Source organism: Arachis hypogaea, chromosome 6 (genome assembly GCF_003086295.3).
Source record: "Arachis hypogaea cultivar Tifrunner chromosome 6, arahy.Tifrunner.gnm2.J5K5, whole genome shotgun sequence".
Taxonomy (NCBI): Eukaryota; Viridiplantae; Streptophyta; class Magnoliopsida; order Fabales; family Fabaceae; genus Arachis; species Arachis hypogaea.
Window position 1 is genome coordinate 8,256,040 of NC_092041.1, and position 21,037 is coordinate 8,277,076.

Below are 21,037 nucleotides of genomic sequence, written 5' to 3' on the forward strand. Positions count from 1 at the left end.
AAAAGAAAAAAAAAAGATAGAAAAGGGAAATTATAAATATAAACAAATTACAAAAAGTTTGTTGAAAGTAGTTGCTAAAATTTAGATTTTGTTGGACTTGACGAAAACATATTTATTTGGTTCTTCGTTGATTAATTCAACAAAAACATTTGCTATCCAAACAAGTATTATGGGGCTGGATGATGGGTAGGTTATAGCTTCATTTAAGGAAGAAAGCAAAGTCAAAACAACGAATCGAAGTTTCTAAAATCTGAAGTATTTAACTCAGCTTTTTATTTTGTCAAACTCTTATTGCCAATAGAGTCAAAAAAAAAAAAAATTGCTAACAAATTAAACATGTTAATGGTGAGTTACATGACCAATGACAAAGTTATTTAGTCTAGTCAGTCTAAAAGTTTTCAGATACAATAAAAATTAGTTGAAGAAAAATAGAAAAGATGCATAAGAAAAAAAAAGACTTAGATTAAATTTGGTTACAAAAATAATGTTTAACTAATCTTTCTCAAAATCTTAATATACTGAATGCGTTAAAAATGTTTCTTTTATTTAACAAGTATCTTTTAACGCCACATTCACGAAACAAATTTTCTAATCTTGTAACTTAATGTTGTGTTCCTGATTATTTTGACAGGATTACGTTGCCAGAACAAATGAGAGTTAAGATAGATTGGGAAAGTAATAATATAACTAGACAACGGAAAATGTGAAATCCGTAGCTTTTTTTTCTCCCATAAATCATAATGCCTGTACCAAATGCGTTAAGGTGGTTTGACAAGAAAGGAGAAAAAGGTTGTCCATTTTCGGCCACTTTGAGCTTCTAGTACAGAAAGCTACAGTGACAACTATGGGGTTTCCACATTCAATCAGGACCTACAAAAATTAATAGTTATCATTCTCTCAATGCAAGAAAAGTGGGTAGAAGGAGCAGGACCACCTACAGAGAAGAAGATGCATACGTCAAAGGCGGTGTGGTTTGACCAATTTGCTTGCAGTTTCCAAACTATTCATGCTTTTCAAGTTTTATTTCGTGGAGAACTTATTTTCTTAGCATAATCTCAAACGAAAAGTATAGGCAGATAATGAAAATATTAAACAATATGAACAATGAATATATTAGATGTTCATTTCACTAGGTGTGCGAAAAATTATTCTAATATCAAAATTTATGTGAGTAATTTAAAAATATAGTGTGTTTTAATTTGATTGGTAGTTGTTTAGGTTATTCAAAAAAATTATTCATTAGCTAGCATTATCCAATCTCAAACGCTTTGTTCAAGTTTTAGTGGAAAACTTGTTATGTGGTTAACATGCAGGTAAACCCAGCCTGGCAACCTTTAATAGTATTATGTTTCTTCTAATATTTTTTTTTCGTAGTTAAAACGCGAGATATTGCTTTCATAATTTTAAGCGATATTGCATTTAAGGTTTTTTTTTCCAATAAGCATAATTTTCAATATGCTAAATTAAAAAAAAAAAACTTTGTATAGAAAGGTTATCTTGTAGGCTAAATTTGATGTGTTTTTATCGAGAGTAAAAGTGACCTCTATACGTCCTACACAGTCTACACTCTACAGAGTACAGAGTAGTACAGAGCAGAGACCACTGGATTTATTATGCGTACCACCATTTTACACCTATCCTTTTCCTGAACCATATTTACGAATCCATTATGTTGTGCAACTAACTACTGCTAGAAGTCAGGCTAATTTTTTTTATATTGTTTAAATATATATGTAATACATTATTATTGGAAGATTAGGTATTTTTTTATATGGTGTTTTATTCAAATCGGACGGTCCGATTTGTTTGAAGAGAAAAATAAATTACAAATCGGAGAGTCCGGTTTGTTTGGAGAAAAAAATAAACTACAAATCGGAGGGTCCGTTTTGTATTTTTTTTATTTTTTAAAATAAAAATCGGACGGTCCGATTTTAACATTAAAAATTTTTTTATTTTCGAATTCACAAATCGGACCATCCGATTTGTGATTGTTTGTTTGAAAAAAAAATAAAACAAACAAATCGGTGCCTCCAATTTGTACATCCCATACCAATGTAAAACACACTTTTGCTCACAGCTTCTTGTTATACACTTCTCTCTCTCCCACATAAAAAATAACAAGAGTAGAAGTCACTAGAATTGAGTACCAATTCCAAAGGAAAGTAAACAGTTCATCAAGCTCATTATTATTTATTTTTCGAAAATGAAACTTTATCATGTCATATATATCTACTATATATGTATAATTTGATCCTAGAGAAGACAATTAATATTATTGCTAATGTATGAGGGGACGTTACCACCGACCAGACCAGTGTGAACTAAAATACTTGTACAATGCAATCAAGGAATTTATATCTGGAGTTGAATACTTTGGGTAATTGGGTTGGAGGCGTAGGTGCTCCTTCCTTCAAATTAAGTCACCTAAATTTGAGCGTTAATGATAGAACAAGAAAATTAACTCCCTCTCTTTGAGGCAGAGACGTAGAAAAATATTAGATAATTACTCTTAACATTTTTTATTTATTTTATTTTTAAGTTAATATTAGATAAGTACACTTAACATTTTTTTTAAGTAAAAAATAATATTCTTCTTTAAATCTGCACCAACTGAATTGGCTTGTTATTGTTTATTACTATTTCTGTTAATATAGGAGAAAAGAGGAGAAAAGGACTTTTAATATAACAAAAATGTTTTGACATTATTTGAAAACTATAAATAGTCATAATTTTCTTTTTTTTCCTTTTATTTGTATTCATTAATTATTAAATATAAAAAATGTATAATTACAAATATTAAATCAAATAAAATAATTTTAAATTATTGTTTGTCTAACATTATTCTAAATTAATTGGTGCCAATGAACTATAGTTCAAATGACATAGTCTTTTCATATTCACATAAGAGGTTGTAATATAAGTTCTAGTCTCTTTATCTTTGATAAAAAAAATACCCATCAAAATTAAATCTTCATATATTTACAAGTCAATGAATTATACCTCAAATAACATAATCTCTTCATACTCACTTAAGAGGTCGCGAGCTTAAGGGTATCTGGCTTTGGTTTAAAAGAAAAATTTCTAAATTAATTGGTAAATTCAACGCCGTCTATGTATATAAGAAAGGGACCTACATCAAAATTCATGTGTGTAAGCGTATATACATATGAAAGAAACATGCTCTCCTTATTCACTTCCCTTCTACATATTTCTCTCTCAAGCTAAGCTCGTTCATGCCATCTTCATCATTATTATTCCTCTGATTTTGCTGCATGCTTTTTCTACTCATCAACATAACTTTCAGATCCATCATCACCTTGGTCTCTTGTAGCTACAATATAATTTAGTTTAATGGATTTAGAGTTTGAATATCAAGAGGTAAGAAGTAAGTAAGTAAGTAAATTCATATTATTATAGTGATAGTGATAAAAAATGGTGATATATTCATATACTAATAATTAAGTAGGAACGAACAGGAGTACTGGAGAAATTCAAGAGGAATGCAACTCTTTACATGCAAATGGTTACCTCTATCTTCTCCAAAGGCTCTTGTCTTCCTTTGCCATGGTATCATTCATTCACTTTCTTTAATTTCTGGTTATTAATTAGTGGGTGCATCATGTGTGTGAGTTGTGACTGATTTAACTTTGCCTCCTCCTCTTCATTAATTTGCAGGGTATGGCATGGAGTGCAGTCGCTTCATGAGAGGTAATAAATGTTCTTCTTCATCAATTACTCTTCTACTCTCAAACTCTCATCTACTTTAACTCACCTCTTTTCTCCTCTCCATTTTTTCCTTTTTCTTAATGCTATATATATCCTGAAAATAATATTTATTAAGGTTTTGGTCCTAACCTGCTGTTAGATTAATGAATCTTTTGTCTCATAAATTTTTCACTCTTTGTTATTCTTTTTAATATAAAATTAATTTTATGTCACCCTTGCAATATTAACCCTTGTTCATATAACAATAGATTTTTCATTTTTTAATTTTTTTTCTATTAATATTGTTAGGTGAGATCATATTTTACAACATTAGTGAGAGAAAAAAAGTTGAGAAAATGAATTTTCAATAAATTTAGAAATGGTCTTTTTTTCACTCACAAATAAAAAAGGAAAAAGTACGAGGAGCCAATGAAATATTTGTACAATGTATACGATGGAGGTTTATGGAGTATTAGAGATATAACTATTATTTTACATTTTCTCATCAGCTGAACATTTTAGAATAAGTAGTATCATGACATGGTATTAAAGTACTAGATCTGACATGGTATTAGTTAAATTTTTTGGGAAGATAGATTTCCACTTTGTGGTGCCAGTTGTTGAACCTCCAACATAAAACAAAATAATAATATATAATTAACTACATAGCCATATATTCTCCTTAATCAAAATTTACTTGAATCCACCTATCAGGTGCATGATTGTTTTTTCTAGCAACATAATTTAATTAGTTCCCCTAACTTGGGTTTATTAGCGTCTGGTTCATTTCTCAAAAACAAAATTAGTAATTGAACTCTCATCTACTTGATTAGTTAGGTTACCTTCCAATATAGTGCCATCTAGTCTAGCTACCGTTGCCAAGTGATGTTACGGTTGAACCAACTAAACCACGGTATGTATAGTTACGATTTATATGCAACATGTGGCACATAGCTATAGCGTTGGCGTGAGCATAGTTAACTCAAATTTATGAAGAAGCCTTTCCATGGGATAAAAGAAATTTTAAAAAAATGGAGGAAGATAACTTTGAGAAATGAGAATTGAGAAGCGTGGATCCACCAATATTAATTCACACAAAAATTGTTGCAATCAAAACATTAATTGCACTGTTGCCACTTTAGCTGTAGCCATATTACTAGGCATTGGTGTTATGAAATCACTTGTGGAGTTGGCGGTGGTCACATTATTTGTAGAAAGAATCATTTAATACTTTGAATATGTATATGATCTTCTGTCCTAATTTGTACTAGTATCCTGCTGAATGTGGAGATGTCTTTCCAATTTTTTTTTTTTGAAAAAGCGAAGTAGCAGTATTTTTATTAAAATTTAATTAATATTTAATTATTAATAAATAATTTTATATTATTAAATGTCATTTTATATTATTAAAAATACTTAATAAATACACATTACAAATTTTACTAATACCTAACATATTTTTTTCTTTTCTGTATTCAATCGCAGAACTTCGTTTGTGGTCTTGTCTATGTATGTAATCTAGTATTGACCATTTGACCGTACCAATTCATTTTGAAACAATCAATTTCTTTAGAGTTATCTTAAAGTGTCTTAGTCTCTGCTCATTAAAGATATATAATTATGAAAAGCTCCTTTTTGAAAAAACAAGTTTTTTTTAGGTTTTAAGAAAATAAATATTTATCCGGTTTTTGTAGAGTATAACAAGTAAAGTTTTAGTTATGAAAAATTTCTTCACTATTAAACTAAAATTCTTGAGGTTTTAATATAAGTGTTTGTTACAGTACTTAAAAGATATTGTCGAATTACTAAAATAAGTTAAATAATTAATTTTAAATTTAAAAATATAAAGATTAAAAAATTTTAAATATTTTAGTAAATATAAAAAATAATTTAAATAAAAATTAGACGCCAAACAAAAAATTTCGTAGAATTGGTCTTTAATATATTTAATTATTTATATTGAATAGAAACTGTAAAAGCTCTTTCGGAAAACCCAACCACCCAGTAGTGACCGAAATTAAAAATCAAAACCTAACCACCATGAGAGTCAATAATAATAATAACAAGAGGTATTAGTAAGAGAGATTTTAATTAGGTGGACAAATACAACTAATATGGCCGGCAACTTGCGAGTAGGTGAATCGTCTTTTGATGATTGTGCAATCTTTAATGTTACTGTTAAATATGTATATAATTAAGGGGACATCTAGTGTACAGATGCATTTGTAAAGATTTTTGTCTTTTATGGTTATTTGTTGATTTTAAAAGCGTGTCACTAAAAGTGTTGCTTAAAGAAAAAGTGTTACCCTTAATCGTTAACTTGGCTCTGATACCAATTTTTAAGATGTAATTTCTTTTTCAAAATTATTAACTCTTCATATTTTGCTTCGAATAAGTTTATGATTTGTATAGATTTGGTCGGTGGTACTTTGTAAAATATTGAGCATCTATTACTAAGTCTGATTTCATTTTTATAGTTTTTTTTTAATCTTGTTTTAGTTTATAATATTCTTTTTTGCATTGATCATTGTATATAAAATCTTTTATCTGTTTGTCTTTTTCTTTAATATAATTTTTCAAGTCCTCCAAAACTTCTTTTATTTCTACTCTTTCTGTTGTTTCTAAATATCTTTTTAATTTTTCAACTTCATTCTCCATTTTTTCTTTCAACAGCTTTAATTCTTTTAAGTCATAATATGGTGTTCCAGGCATTTATAAATTTTTTAAGTTTAGCTCCAACTTGTTTATATTTGTTCTTATTTCTATCCTTTTTATTATAAGGTCATTAATTTCGAACTGAAGACTATTTAATTCCCTTTTATACTCCTTTATTTTACTTTTTAATTTTTTCGCCCTATGTCTTTTTATTTTGTTTTCTGGTCTTTCAATCTTTGTATACTTCATTATTTATCTTAGAATTTCTGCAAATTCTATCATTGATTCATCACTATTTTCTAGAGATTCTATTAATTTTTCTAACTCTTCAACTTCTCCTTTCAATTTGTCATAGATTATTTTTAGAGCTTCAAATGCTCTTTGATTTATTTCAGAAAACTGTAAATAATTCAACCGATTTTCTCTTTCAAAGAGTTCTTGTTTTTTATCTTGATAGGTTACATATATTTTCTCTTTATTTATTGTCATAACTTAGTGTTTAGGGTGTCATTTAATTTTTTGACCTTTTTTGTTAATTCTTTTATTTCAGAATTTTCTTCTTTAATCTTTAACTTAGATAAACTTAAAGGGCTATTAATTTTGGATTCTCTTATTTGAAAATTTGATGAAACTAATTTTCCTGATGGTTCTTTTAGTAAAAGAACTGGGTTTTCAATAGCTTTGTATTTTGGTATTTCTGTTTTTACAATTTTCTGAAATAATTCATCGACATAAATTCTTTCTCTGTTTTTAAATATTATACTATGATGGCTATTTGTTAAAGCATAATTTATTGCATATGTAATTGAAAATGGTTCATCGTCTTGTTCCATTAGATTCTTTATGTGAAATTTATAAGCCAAACTTATAGATCTTCCAAGATTTTCAGTTGATAACGGTATAGCATATCCAAGATGGGCATTGAATTTAACATTTACGTTTGCCAAGTTTCCATGAACAATTCCAATTATTTGATCTATTGGGTCATCAGTAATTCTTTTGTCACAGATTGCTAAGCTTATTGGTGAATTAATTCCTTTCATGTATGTAGATTTGATTAAGACTTGTATAGTACTAATATGAATCCATCCAATTTTAGATCTTTTTTGTTGATCCTTAATTTTCTCAATCTGTTTACTCAATTCTTCATCATTTATCAAAGCTATTTCAAGTTCTCCATTAGCAGATTTTATCTTTATAGGGGCTTCAAGTTAAATTTTTCCATAGTATATTATATTTTTTCTATTAAAAACTTCTTTTAAAAGATTTTGTTTATTAAAATTTTTATTTGATTTGAGATTTAATTCTGTTTTTAGAACAGTCTATTTTTCGTTATCTAATAAGGCAGATAATCTATAATAATCAGATTCTTCCGTTAATTCTAAACTTTCTAAATAATTCATAACTATGAGATTAAGATAAAGGCGTACCTTTCTGGAGAAAAACTTCCTTTATTTAGAATATTTTACATAAGATGTTTTTATCTCCAGAGGGGAGATTGTAGATACTAACTCCAGAGGGGAGTTTAGAATTGGTTTTTCCTAAGGGAATTCTTCTTCAAACTATAGAATCGCCTCGGCCGCTTCCTCCTTGCTCTCCTAGCATATGAGTACTCCTAGCCTCCTGCTTTCTATTGTTTGATGCCTTTTACAATTGCCTAAGCAACCTATTTATAATGGTTGGGTCTGATGGACAATTCTCATCCTTACCCTTCTTATGACGTCATTGCTTACGTCATTGTTTACTATCTTGCACCAGCTACATCGTTGGTGCTCTATGACCTAAGCGCTTACGTCACTATGCAATAATGTTGAGAGATGCTTCAGATGTGCTGTCCTCCTCTTTCATCATGTGACCTTCAGATGCGTTGTCTTCTTCCTTTATCATGTGGGTTGATTCCGTTTCATTATTGCTTTCTGAGACACATAGCTGGCACTTGTGGTCTTCTCTGTCTTTTATCAAATAGCAGAGATTCCTTTTTATCCCTTCAGGGAGCTTTTCTAAGAGTCCAGATAAGTTGTAGAATGCTGATTCAAATTCTACTAAGAGTCTCATCTCTCTTTCCTCAATTTCATTTCTTTTACTGGACACAAGCAAAGTATTTCTGCTTTTATAATTGATTCTTGTGTGAGATTCTCTTGTTATCTTTTGAGTTCTTTCGAAGACCCTTGCTAGTGTGCTGGCTAGTCTTCCTTCATGACTGTAGATTGTTAAATCTTGAACTTGATCAATTGGTTGAAAATTTTCTGGGAAGACGGACATGAAGATTACTTGATGTGCTGGAACCAAGCATTCTTCTTCTTCATTAAAAATAGGTTGACTATTCGTAAATTTTAGGGATATATCCCTTGGATTTACGTTGTCAATCATATTTTTAAATCTCTTTACTGCATCAATGAATCCTGCAGGAAACTCACTAATAATTTTCAAATCATTAAAAATTAAAATTGTATCAATTAATCCATACTGGAAAAACTGATAGGTGTCAGATGGGGAAGCCTCTGGAAATATAACCAGCTTTGTTAGCTGTTCTTTCGCAATAGGATAATATCCCAAGATTGCCCTTTTTTCTTCAGTCCAATTCAGGACTATGTTAAGGGTTTCTCTGAGATTTGATCTACAGACCCTTTTCTTTTCCTTGATTTTAGCCCTTGTAGGAATGTTTCTTATTATCCCTGTTCTCTGGGTTTGAATTGGAGCTTTATCTGCTCTTTTTAGGGTTTGCTCTGAATGAAGAGTTTCATATTCCCTGAAGGATTCTTTTGCTTCTTCCAGTGTTAAAAACCCTCCTTTATGAATTATCCTTGATTGATGTGTAAATGGTGCTGCTTTTTCCCAGGCATCATATACTCCTTTCATGGGGCCATTATAAATTACATAATATTTTTTATCTTGGGTGGATTTTTTGATAATTTCAGCAATTGTTTTATTTTCTGGAATTTTTTCCTCACCTGATTTGTCCACCACGCTTAGCTGGCTGAACTCTGATGGTTTGGGTTGTTGTGTTGATTTCATTGCTTCGATGGCCTTCTTGAGGGATTGGATTTGTATCTTTATTTGCTGACAATGCTTGCACTTTTCAAGTTCTTGTTCGTATTTTTGAATTTCTTGATCTAATGCGTTGTAGACGAACTCCATTCTCTTGTTAATGTATCAATCGTCCATGATTATAATCAACTTTTAAATTATATCGTATAAAACCTGTTAGGTAACTTGAATCTGTCCTTAATGTAAATTCTTTGGGTAGTAAATCAATTTTCCATTTCTTAAGAGATTTAATTGCTGCCAGAGTTTCCTTTTCATGAGTGGTATATCTCTGTTCTGTTGGAGTAAAAGTTCCTGAAATATACCTGCAAAGTAATTCCTTTGGGGGATATTTAGAATCTAGTGATTCTTTTTCTTGTTCTAAGCTTTTTATAGCTTTCTTAGCTTTTAGACATCCTGACCAGGTTATGTCTGAGGCATCTGTTTCTACTATTAAGTAGTCATTTTCTTCTGGAATATAAAATTCTGGAAGTTTTTCATATAATTCTTTAATTCTTTGAATTTGCATACTATCTTTTTCATCCCATTTCCATTCTTTTTTAGTACTTATTTTTGGAAATAAGCTTTTAGTATATTCTGTTATATTTTTTAAGAATCCTTGATCAGAAATATAGTTTATACACCCTAAAAATCTTTGTAATTGTTTTCTATCTTCTATTTTATTAGGAAATAAGTTTACTTTTTCTAGAACATTTGGTTGAAGTTTTAGCTTTCCTTGAGCGGATAAAATTAATCCAAGAAACTCTATTTCTTGTTTTGCTATTCTTGCTTTCTTTTTGCTAAGAACTAATCCTTTTTCTTTACATCTTTCTAAAACTATTAATAATTTTTGAAGATGATCTTCTTTATCCTGTTTTGTAAAAATTAGTATATCATCAATGTACACTAAAACAAATTCATTTAATTCCTTTAGATTTTCTTCCATAAATCTTTGATAAATACCTGGGGCTTGTTTTAATCCGAATGGTAATACATTCCATTCATAGAGCAACACACTTGTTGATTCTTTTGTTGGGCAAGTAAAAGTAGTTAATTTCTTTGTTTTTTCGTCTAAACGAAGTTGCCAATATCCTGATTTTGCATCAAGAGATGAAAACCAAGTTGCTCCTTTGATTTTTTCTAAAATAGAGTCTTTTCTTGGAAGTTTATGAGCATCACCAATAGTTGCTTCATTCATCTTCTTATAGTTTATTACCATTCTTCGTTTTCCCCTTTTAATTTCATTATTGTTTTCAACGTAAAAAGCTGGAGCCGCATGAGGACTTTTACTTAATCTTATAATTCCTTTTTCCAAAAGATCTTTACATTCTAGTGAGAACTCTTCTCTATCTCTTGCGGAATAAGGAATTTTATTTGGAACATTTATCTCTTTTGTGGGATCTTTTAATTTAATGCTTACTAATTCGTTATTTGTATTTTTAATATCTAAAGGATTTTCAGCACAAATTTCATCCAAAAGTTCTTCTATCTTTATTTCAATATTATTTTTTGGAATGTTTATCTGAAAGTATAGATTTAAATAACATGTTTCTAGTATAGAAAATATTTTAAATTTTAAGATCTTATCTATAGTAGTAGTTGGTATTTTTATACGTTTTGATTTTTGATTTATTGAAGAATCGTGTGGAGCTTTTAAAACTATATATGTTAATTCTTGAATGAATAGATGATATAGCTTTAAAAAGTTATTTCCTATGATAAATTCCATTACAGAATCTAACATATATATAGATGGAACAATGAACCTATAATTTTGAATAAAAATTTCAACCATCTCTGCTTTTTGGTCAATTTTATGTATTGATTTTTAAGCTATTCTAACTCTTAATGGTTTCTTTAATTTTTTCCAATCAAGTTTTATATTTGAACTAGCAAAGCATTGTGTTGCTCCAGAATCTATGAAAGCATTTATAAATTTTTCTGTTATTTTTATAGTAATAAATGTAGCATTATTACTCAGTCTCTGAGTCTGTTTCTGAGACATATTCAAAAATATAATCTAAGTTATCATCAGATTCTTCTAATGGTTCCATGAAACAAGACTTAGCAATTTCTATTTGTTTAGTAAGATCCTTTTTATCCTTCTTTTTTGGGCATTCATTTGCGTAGTGTCCTTCTTCTTGGCAATACCAACATTTACAATTTTCTTTTTTATTCGGGCAATAGTTATTTCTTTGTCTTTTGTTTTTATTGTTATTTTCTTTCCTAAAATATCTCTTTTTTCTCCAGTTTGGATAGTATTTTCTTCTTCTAAATTGATATTTTCTTTTTCTTTGAAAATTTTTATTAAGACCATATTTTTGAGGTATTTCTTCGTTATCCTGACAGCAAATTCTAATTATATTTGCAAATCTTTTTTGAGTTGCTTCTTGTATACAACGTTCTTTTATTTCCTCTCTTATTGCAGAGGTTGCTCCACCAAAATTATTTTCAATTGTTCCTCTATTTATTTCTCTTATAAATCTTCCCATTATAAATTCATTAGCAGGATATGGCAGTTTTGTTATATACATACTGAGATAATGATTTTTGTCTTCTTCTTTTAATTTGTAATAGTGTATTCTATATTCACATATATAAGACTCCACATTACATAAGTCATATATCTGAATATTAGCTAAATGGTTTTTTGCTTCTTGATATTCTTTATTATAGACTTCTTGTCTATGATTTATAATATTTTTTCCAAAAAATTCTTTATATAGAATCATCATTATACATAATATCTTATCATAAGCTGTTGTTTTTGTTTCTAATTCTTCTATTACTTGGTTTTCTATTGATGTCATATAATCTCTTATAGTTCCTTTAGTATGAAATCCTATGTAATTCCAAATGTCTCTTCCAGACAATTCACTAAGTTTTGGATTAGTAAAGGCTTCTAATAAGAAGGAATTCAACCAGTTTTCAAAAATTTCTTTTTCGTTCTTTTTGCAGTCTAAATCGAGCATTCTTTCTCCTTCCATTTCCTGGATTTTAGGAACGTATTTTGATGGTATTTTTGTATATTTTGAATCTTTATTTATAAATCCTTTTTTAAAAGCATAATTATCAAAATCTGTTTCCCATTTATATTGAGATTGATTATCCTTAGATGTTCCAACTTCATTTTTTACTTGTATTGAAATTGCTGGTTCTTCGTCACTTGAATAATCTAGAATGTGTTCTTCATTTTCTATGTTTTCAGAATTTACTAATTCTTCTTCTATTTGAAAACCATGTTCCATAATATTATTTTCTTGAGCCATTTTTAATTGTTTAAAAAGCATTGTAACTTCTTCTAATTTTTCTTCAATATTCATAATTTCAATGGTAGTTTTACTTTTAAGTCTGTTATGTTGATTATATTTTGAAATTTTTCTTCTTTGGGATTCTCTTTTTCCTTATTTCTTTGAAATTTTATAGATAGTAATATTTCTTCAAGCATATCTACTATAGAATTTAATTGTGGGTTAAAAGTATGATGAAGATGTGGGGAATCATTTCCATGGTAGCATTTTTTAGAAATTCCATGTGAAAAGTAAGTTTTTTCAGGTTTTTGAAGTCCTTCAATAAAATTTATAGTAAAATAAAGATTTTGAGAAAAATCATTTTGTATTGATTTTAAGAATTCAGTGTCATTACAATTAACATTGGCCAAAATCATTAATTTTTGATCTATTAGTTTTGATAATTTAATTATTTCTTCTCTTAAATCTTCTAATTTACTTTTTTCCATTAGGTGACGCTTTTCTTTGTGAAGAGTTACGGTTTTAAGTTAAAAAGTGTGGTTTTAGAATGTGTAGTTTAGATTTTGCCATGTAGACACATCTTTAAAACAACATCTTTACCATATATTTCTCCATAATTAATAGCATGGTTGCAAAAGTAATTGCCTAGGCTACATTAATTTTGATGTTGAATTGAATATGGTTGGAGTGTAGAATGTGGAGTAAGGCTAGCTTGTGCGAGGTACGCCGTGTACGGTGTGGATTATGAAGGACATGGAAAATCCCAAGGTGCCCGTTGTTACATCAAGAAATTTGATAATATTGTTCACGATTGCTTTGACTTTTTCAGCTCAGTCACCAGTACGGACTTCAACCAACTCGTTGACTTTATTTATTTCATATATAAAATAAAAAAATTTTAAATGTATTAAAAAATATCGGTGTTCTAATTATTTTAGTTGTTAATCTTAATTATAAAAAATATATATAATATATATTAATTAAAATTAACGGTTAAATCGATATTTTCGATACACTTAAAACTTTTTTTATAAAATATGCAGTTAATTAATTAGTTTGATTAATTTGCGAATGCATTATCTCTGGTGATAGGGCTTGAAGAGTACCGTGGAAAACCCAGGTTCTTGTATGGGGAATCCATGGGAGGGGCTGTGGCCCTACTTTTGCATATGAAGCACCATTCTTTTTGGGACGGTGCCGTTCTTGTTGCACCCATGTGTAAGGTATGAATGTATATATAATCGCATGCTGCTCCATAATATTTCTTATTTTCTTTATTTCTATAAAAATATTTATTAGCATAAAATAGTACTTTTGTATGGAGAATATTAAGGAGTTAATGATTTTAGTGAAAAATAAAAATTTAACTAATAGAAAAAGTCTCAAGTACTTTTATTAAATTTGGTCACTATTTAATCATAAAAAATATATAATTTTATATTATTAAATATAATTTTATATTATTAAAAATATTAATGATAATTAATTGATAGTCATAAATCATAAAATGTGTTAACCTTTTAGTACTACTGTAAAATAAATATATTAAGAACACGACGATTAAAAATACTAATTATTTAATATTTTATTTTTATATCTTATGTCAAATTTATTCTATTATTGATTTTTTTGTGTCCATTTTTTTATTAATTATGCTAGTTTGAAAGCAACTGCTCGTATGAATTTTTTTTTATAAATATTTATAATTTAAGACGTTGTTTGTTTGGAGTAAAATAAGAGAAATAGAGGAAAGAAAAGAGAGATTATGTTTTTTTTGTAAATTGCACGTTAAAATTTAAAATTTATCCCATTTTTTTCTCTATTTCACTTCAAACAAAATAAGTCTAAATATTGACACGTTTTATTAAATTGCCTAACATAATAGGAATCAACTTATCTAAAGATGTTTTAGCTAGGTAAGTAATTGTGTGAAAATTGAAAGTAGTTAAAGAAATAAGTAATGCAGATATCAGAGAAGGTGAAACCACACCAGGTGGTGATCAATATACTGACTAAAGTAGAAGATATAATTCCCAAGTGGAAGATCGTCCCCACTAAGGATGTCATCAACTCAGCCTTCAAAGACCCTGCCAAACGAGAAAGGGTGACACATTCTTCATCCACAGTTAACTTAGATGCAGTTAACTTTATGTAAAATTAATAGTTGAAAGTCGTTTGATAATAATTTAGTTAAACATGCTAAATTATTTAACGATTCTCAATTATCAATTTCATATAAAGTTAACTGTACTTGAATTGAGTTTCTACGTATTGAATTCATGGCCTCCAATATTTTCTATATATCTAAAGGGATAGGTGGGTGCAGATAAGGAAGAACACGCTGATATACCAAGAGAGGCCTCGGCTGAAAACAGCACTAGAGATGTTGAGAACAAGCATGAGTATTGAGGAGAGTTTATACAAAGTGACACTGCCATTCTTTGTGTTGCATGGCGAAGCAGACACAGTGACTGACCCTGATGTGAGTGGGGCATTGTATGAGAGAGCAAGTAGCAAAGACAAGACCATCAAACTCTACCCTTCTATGTGGCATGGTTTGACTTCTGGTGAGCCTGATGACAACATCGACATTGTCTTTGATGACATCATTACGTGGTTAGACACACACAATACCAATAATCTTGCATCGTCCCATTCTACTCTTCAACCCTGTGCTACCACCGCTAATAAGACGACTACTACTAGCAGTGTTCTCCATAAAACACACATCATCAAGAGGAGGAGAAGCTATCTCTGTGGGTTGAAAAGACGCAATTCCCTGCACCATTCTGCAACTTAGACTAAATCCTTGTTCTACCTTTCAATATATGTGATCTGTATGTTAATAACATTGGGTAAATAAGCTGAGGTAGCTAGCTATTCCTGCTGTATGTGGAGTGTAAACAACTTATGTATGTGCCTAACAACATAATGTTTCATGTTTGACTTAACTACAAGTCCCAACAGCATAATAAGGTGAAAATCTCATATATTATGCGTAATAATAATAATAATATATGAACATGAAACCTAATAATAATAATAAATTTGAATATTCTAAAGTTTGAATTTCACTTTAGAGAATAAAGTGTGATCTTCTACTCTTGAATAGTTTCTCTTTTATATTTATTTTTTGTTCCATCTATAAAATAAATAGTGAGAGATCTCATTTTACTCTTTAAAGTGAAATTCAAACTTTAGAGGATCCAAATCCAATAATAATAATAATATATAAAGGTGGATTGTGTAAGCAAGGATTACCGAGATGTTCAAGGTTTTAGTGGTGAGTGAAAAGGCGGTGGCGGAAGTCAAACTTGCATAAATTTGGGATATTTGGAACCATTACAAGAGAGACAGTAATAAAAGTCTTGGCTAATATACACAAGGTTTTAATTTTAAATTTCATTCTTGCTAAAGTAGCAAAACAAAAAAATATCAGATTTAATAAAAGAAATGTTAGAATCAGTAAAATTTATTATTTTTGGTAAGTAATTAGACATTAATAGATGTTAAAAAATATATGTTAAAAATATATTGTTAAATTATCATATTAAAAAAATTGAGTTAATGGCAAAAAATAATAAATTCTGATGGTCTTTGAGTATTTATTTATATCAAAATATATTTTAAAGAGATTAATTAGAATTCATCATATTTTTTAGAGTGTGATTCGTCTGAACACTGAGGGGGCCGAGCTTAAGCGCTTCCGAGTAAATCGTTAACTGAGAGGAAGAACTTTACGTCGGCCAAGATCAAACACCGTGGCGGGAATACCTGCAAAATATACTCCGACGCTCAAGTTAGAGAGAGAGAGAGAGAGTAATTAAGTGAGAGTGAATAAGTGGATATGAAAACTAGTAATGGAACCTAATATGCTTGGCTTTATAGGAGTTATTTTACAGTTTATTGTGGATAAGTCCTGGTTTGTAGGTTGGTTATGATATTTCTGTTTTAGGCTGGGTTGAGCACGTTTCTTATCTTCAGATGAGTGAGGCTGTTACTGTCTGTTTTCGTGCCGAACATATCGGCCCGACGATATCATCTGCTCACGTGCCGAGCTTTTTGCGCGACCGAGGATAAGGGTGACGTATCATAGCCCCCAAGCTTGCCTTGGTTTGGACAGGATCAAGGCGAGCTTTCGAATTAGGAGTGCCGGAATCTTCGGTCGCTGAGTTGTCGTCATGTGTGCTCCTTACAGCCCCCAAGCTCGGCTTGGTCTTGTGTTAGAATTCAAAAAGTTTTTCTTTTGCGGTGGTGGCTTTGTTCTGCGCGCCATCGTGACATGATTGATGTGAAACTGTCCCACTTCTCAAGGTACCCCTGTCCGTTGGATTTGGTAGTGGTTTTAATGCTTGCCTCTTTTTTTGTCAAATGTAGTGAATGCATAACTTTGGTAACCGTCTGTTTTATAGAAGTTATGCTTTGCTTCATTTTTCTTTTTCTTTTCAAACTGCTGAGATTTTGGATAAAGTTTATTTTTCGCTTCCTGTCTGAAAGATGAGTAAGCCAGGTCAGTTGTGATTTTTTCATTTTCTTCCTTGTTTTCTTGCGTTCTTTCTTTTCTTGTCCTTGATGGAGAACCGTGATGTGGTAGATCCCTATGACTGGGTTGATGCTAGGGTAAGGGAACGCATGTCTCAGTTTGATGATGAGGAGTCTGTGAGGTTGCTGGGGTCCAACATTTGGGTTAGAGATGGTAGTAATGTGAGGATAGAATTGTTGCCTTGTGGTAGGGATGACCGGGTCTGTGACCGATTAGGGGATTGGTCCTTTTTCTATATGTATAGCTGTCTGTTTACTGAGCTCGGTGTCAGACTTCCGTTTACTGAGTTCGAGTGTGGGGTTTTATATTTGTTGAACTGTGCCCCAACTTAGCTTCACCCTAATTCTTGGGGCTTTGTTCGTGCATTTGAAATATTGATGGAGTTGCTAGAGCGTCCGCCGTCTCTTAAGTTGTTTTTCTCCTTATTTCAGGCGAAGGGGGTAAATAGGGGTTTGTGGGTGAACCTTAGTAGCTATCCACGTCGTGCGATTTTTGGACTGTATAAGTCATTGTTTAAGGACTTCAAATCTATGTTTGTGAAAGTTAGAAGTATACCCGAGGACTTCCCCTTTTACTTGAATGAGCATTTAGTGGAAAGGTTCCCCTTGTTCTGGTGTGCCGAGCCATATCAAGCACTGGATGTAGATGATAGGCTTGTTGATGATGATATTATAATGGATTTTTTGTTTAAGTCTTTGGGACCGAAGGGTTTATTGTCGGTTGCTGAAATGTTGAAATGGGATACCGATAAACAAGCTGTGTATGATCACATAGGTAAATTGATTTACTATGTTTGTTTCCTTTTTTGCTTTGATATGCTGACTCTGATTTGGCTGCTTTTGTTCTGCAGCCGAGAAAGCTCCCACCATTACTACTGCATGGTTGAAGTCTTACTTCAATCAACCTAAGAAAGGTGAGAAGGAAGTTTCTTCCAATGTGGGAAAAGGTCCTGCTGCCGCTGCTGTTCAGTATGGTCCTGTCCATAAGTCAAAACGCAAGAGGGGTCAAGCTAAGGGTAGTGTCGCCGAGGTATTGGAGGGTAAGGGTGAGTCTTCCATGATTCTCCAAATGGTGGAGTCTGCCTATGAGTCACAGAAGAGGCTTCATGGATATGATGAGAATGAGCATGGGAGGTCGTTGTGGGCGAAGCTTTATCCTTTTGGTACAATGGCTGACGAGCTCTGCTGTTTTCCGGATGACATGAAAATGATTGATGAGGTTGGTCGGGCTGGTGTTAGTCGCTATCTTCAGGTATATTTTTCTGCTTGTTTTCAGTTGTTATTTGCATTCTGTTGTAGTATTATTACTGATCATTTTTCCTTCGTAGGTGATTGGTGCTCAGATTGTTGCCGTTGGTAGGGCACAGGAGCTTGCTTTGGGCCGAGAGGAGAAAGAGGCGTTGCATCTTGAAGAGTTGTCTGGTCTTATTAAGGAAAAAGAGAAAAAGATCTCTGAGCTGTCTTCCTCCATGGAACAGGTGCAATTGGAACTTGAGGAGGAGAAGCGTGTCCATGTGTCTTCTTCTTCGCGAGTGAAGACCTTGGAGTCGGAAAACGGTCAACTATCTGCTCGGGTAAAGGAGTTGGAGGGTGAGGTGTATGAAGCCTTTGCTCAAGGCTTCGAACGTGCTGCTTCTCAGGTTAAGGTCCTGTTCCCAGAGGTTGATGCTTCAAAGTTAGACATTATGAAGGCGGTTGCTAACGGGGAGCTCGTGGATGATGAAGCTGCTGAGAAGGGTAGTGGTAGTTCTAGTATTGGGGATAAAGTAGATTAGGCTTTTTATGACTGTTGTGTTTTGAATTTTGGACTTGTATCTGTTTTTGGTTATTTTGAACAATTCCAAGTATTATGCTCGGCTGTTGATATTTTGCATCCCGAGTACATGGCTTGGTTTGACAGTGACTTGTTTTATTTATAAGATATGATATTTTTGCACAGTTATGATTAATGATATGCTGTGTTGTGATAACAATTGTGTGTATGTATTGATGATGGTTTGCGGCCATCTGGTTTGATTGCCAATGGGGAGAGCAGTAGCTCTGCTATAGGGGTTATGGTGGAATGATCTTTAGGATTTACTTGAATAACTTTATGTTTGTTGTATTTGTTTGTATTTTTCCCAGTAATATGCTCAGTATGCGCATTTTTGACTTCCGAGTATGAAGCTCGGGTTAGTTTGTTTATTGCTTTTGGGAAAAAACATTGACTTGCTTATATGGTGGAGGTTTTCCGAGGAATATGCTCGGCTCGCGATTTTAGGACTCCGAGGATAATGCTCGGATAATTTGGAGTGTTTATTAACTGAAATGTATGCTATCTGTCAGGATGAGAACTGTTTCGATTGCACAGTAAGTTATATGGGTATGATGATTTGTGCCGTCCGGCCTCGTTAAAACCCTCTCCGAGTAAAACCCATGTCTTTTGGGAGAAAACCTTCGGAGGGGAAAAAGAGTACCATCATTTGCGAATTTACAGATTATATTATGATTGATATCCCCTTAGGGAGGAGACATTCCATGTTCCTGGAAGTTGATCTCCTTTGAGGGTTTCTAGTTTGTAAGCCCCCTTTCCGAGATTTTGAAGAACTCGGAAAGGTCCTTCCCAATTTGCGGCTAATTTGCCATGTCCCAGAGGTTTCTGAGCTTCTTCTGTTCGTCTGAGTACGAGGTCTCCGTTGTTGAAGGACCTGTGAACTACTCTTTTGTTCTGTCTTCGCTCTATGTATTGCTTTCTGGCTCGCTGCTTTATGGCTGAAATATCTCTTTCTTCTTCTACAAGATCCAACTCGGCTGTCCGAGCTTGCGAATTGTTGGAATTATCATAGAGGTCGGTCCTTAATGTTGGGATGCTGACTTCTACTGGAATGAGTGCTTCTGCGCCATATACCAGTTTGAAAGGAGTTTCTCCTGTGGCAGACTGTATGCTGGTATTATAACTCCATAGGATTTCTGGAATGAGATCGGCCCATTCTCCCTTAGCCTCGCCGAGCTTTTTCTTTAATCCCTGCAAGATAATTCTGTTAGCCGATTCACCTTGTCCGTTAGTTTGCGGGTGCTCTACTGAGCTGAAATGATGTTTGATGTTAAAATTTGTTAGAAAGGTAGCGAGCTTATGATCTGTAAACTGTCTCCCATTATCTGAGATTATCTCTCTTGGGATACCGTATCTGCATATGATATTTTTCCATAAAAAAGATCGTACTTTTTCTGCCGTTATGTGTGCTAGTGGTTGTGCTTCTATCCACTTAGAGAAATAATCTATTGATACCAAAAGGAACTTTACCTGGCCTGGCGCTTTCGGGAAAGGTCCGAAGATATCCAGTCCCCGCCTATCGAAAGGCCAGCTTACCTCTATGGTGTGGAGTTCTTCGGCCGGGGTTTTGGAGAGTGTGGCGTGCTTTTGACAATTATCGCATGCCTTTACTTTTGAAATACAGTCCCTTTTTATCGTCGGCCAATAGTATCCTGTTCGCAATATCTTTGCGGCTAATGCTCGACCGTCAATGTGATTTCTGCAAACTCTTTCGTGTGTTTCTGCCATAACCTCCTCGGCTTCCTTATTGCTGATGCATTTGAGTAGTGGTTGGGAATGTCCTTGCCTGTATAGGGTGTTTCCGAGCACTGTATAGAAGCTTGCTCTTCTTCTGAAGAGCGGCAAGTTCGGCTCATCATTTGGCATGGTGCCTGTGTTGATGTAGTCGAGAAAAGGTGTTCGCCAATCTGGTACCTGTATGATACTTAAAATTGTATCCTGCTCAAAACTCGGTTTGTCAAGTGTTAGCTGGGACAGTGCCGATGTGTTTTTGGCTTGCCGAGTTGTGGCTAACTTAGATAACACATCGGCCCTTGTGTTTTGTTCT

General features: G+C 32.2%; 1 protein-coding gene across 3 annotated transcripts; it reads left to right on the forward strand.

Annotated features, from left to right (window-relative positions):
* Positions 1-3,146: 3,146 nt before the first annotated feature.
* LOC112695792 (caffeoylshikimate esterase) lies at positions 3,147-15,586 on the forward strand. 3 transcript variants are annotated; one of them, XM_025748269.2, is made up of 7 exons: positions 3,147-3,378; positions 3,477-3,567; positions 3,676-3,708; positions 13,329-13,475; positions 13,728-13,858; positions 14,602-14,739; positions 14,962-15,586. In XM_025748269.2, exons 1-7 carry the CDS (start codon positions 3,352-3,354, stop codon positions 15,433-15,435), a joined length of 1,041 nt encoding a protein of 346 aa, XP_025604054.1. In that variant the 5' UTR covers positions 3,147-3,351; the 3' UTR covers positions 15,436-15,586. The 3 variants fall into 3 exon arrangements, with proteins under 3 accessions (XP_025604054.1, XP_029154715.1, XP_029154716.1); XM_029298882.2 differs by having other exon boundaries at positions 13,329-13,403; XM_029298883.2 differs by lacking the exon at positions 13,329-13,475.
* Positions 15,587-21,037: the final 5,451 nt, after the last annotated feature.

Bases quoted from the DNA above. Each gene is read 5' to 3' on its own strand.
- LOC112695792 (XM_025748269.2), top strand. From the start codon at position 3,352: ATGGATTTAGAGTTTGAATATCAAGAG. The intron at 3,568-3,675 runs GTATCATTCATT...ATTAATTTGCAG, and splicing joins TCTTGTCTTCCTTTGCCATG to GGTATGGCATGGAGTGCAGT. The intron at 13,859-14,601 runs GTATGAATGTAT...TAAGTAATGCAG, and splicing joins TTGTTGCACCCATGTGTAAG to ATATCAGAGAAGGTGAAACC.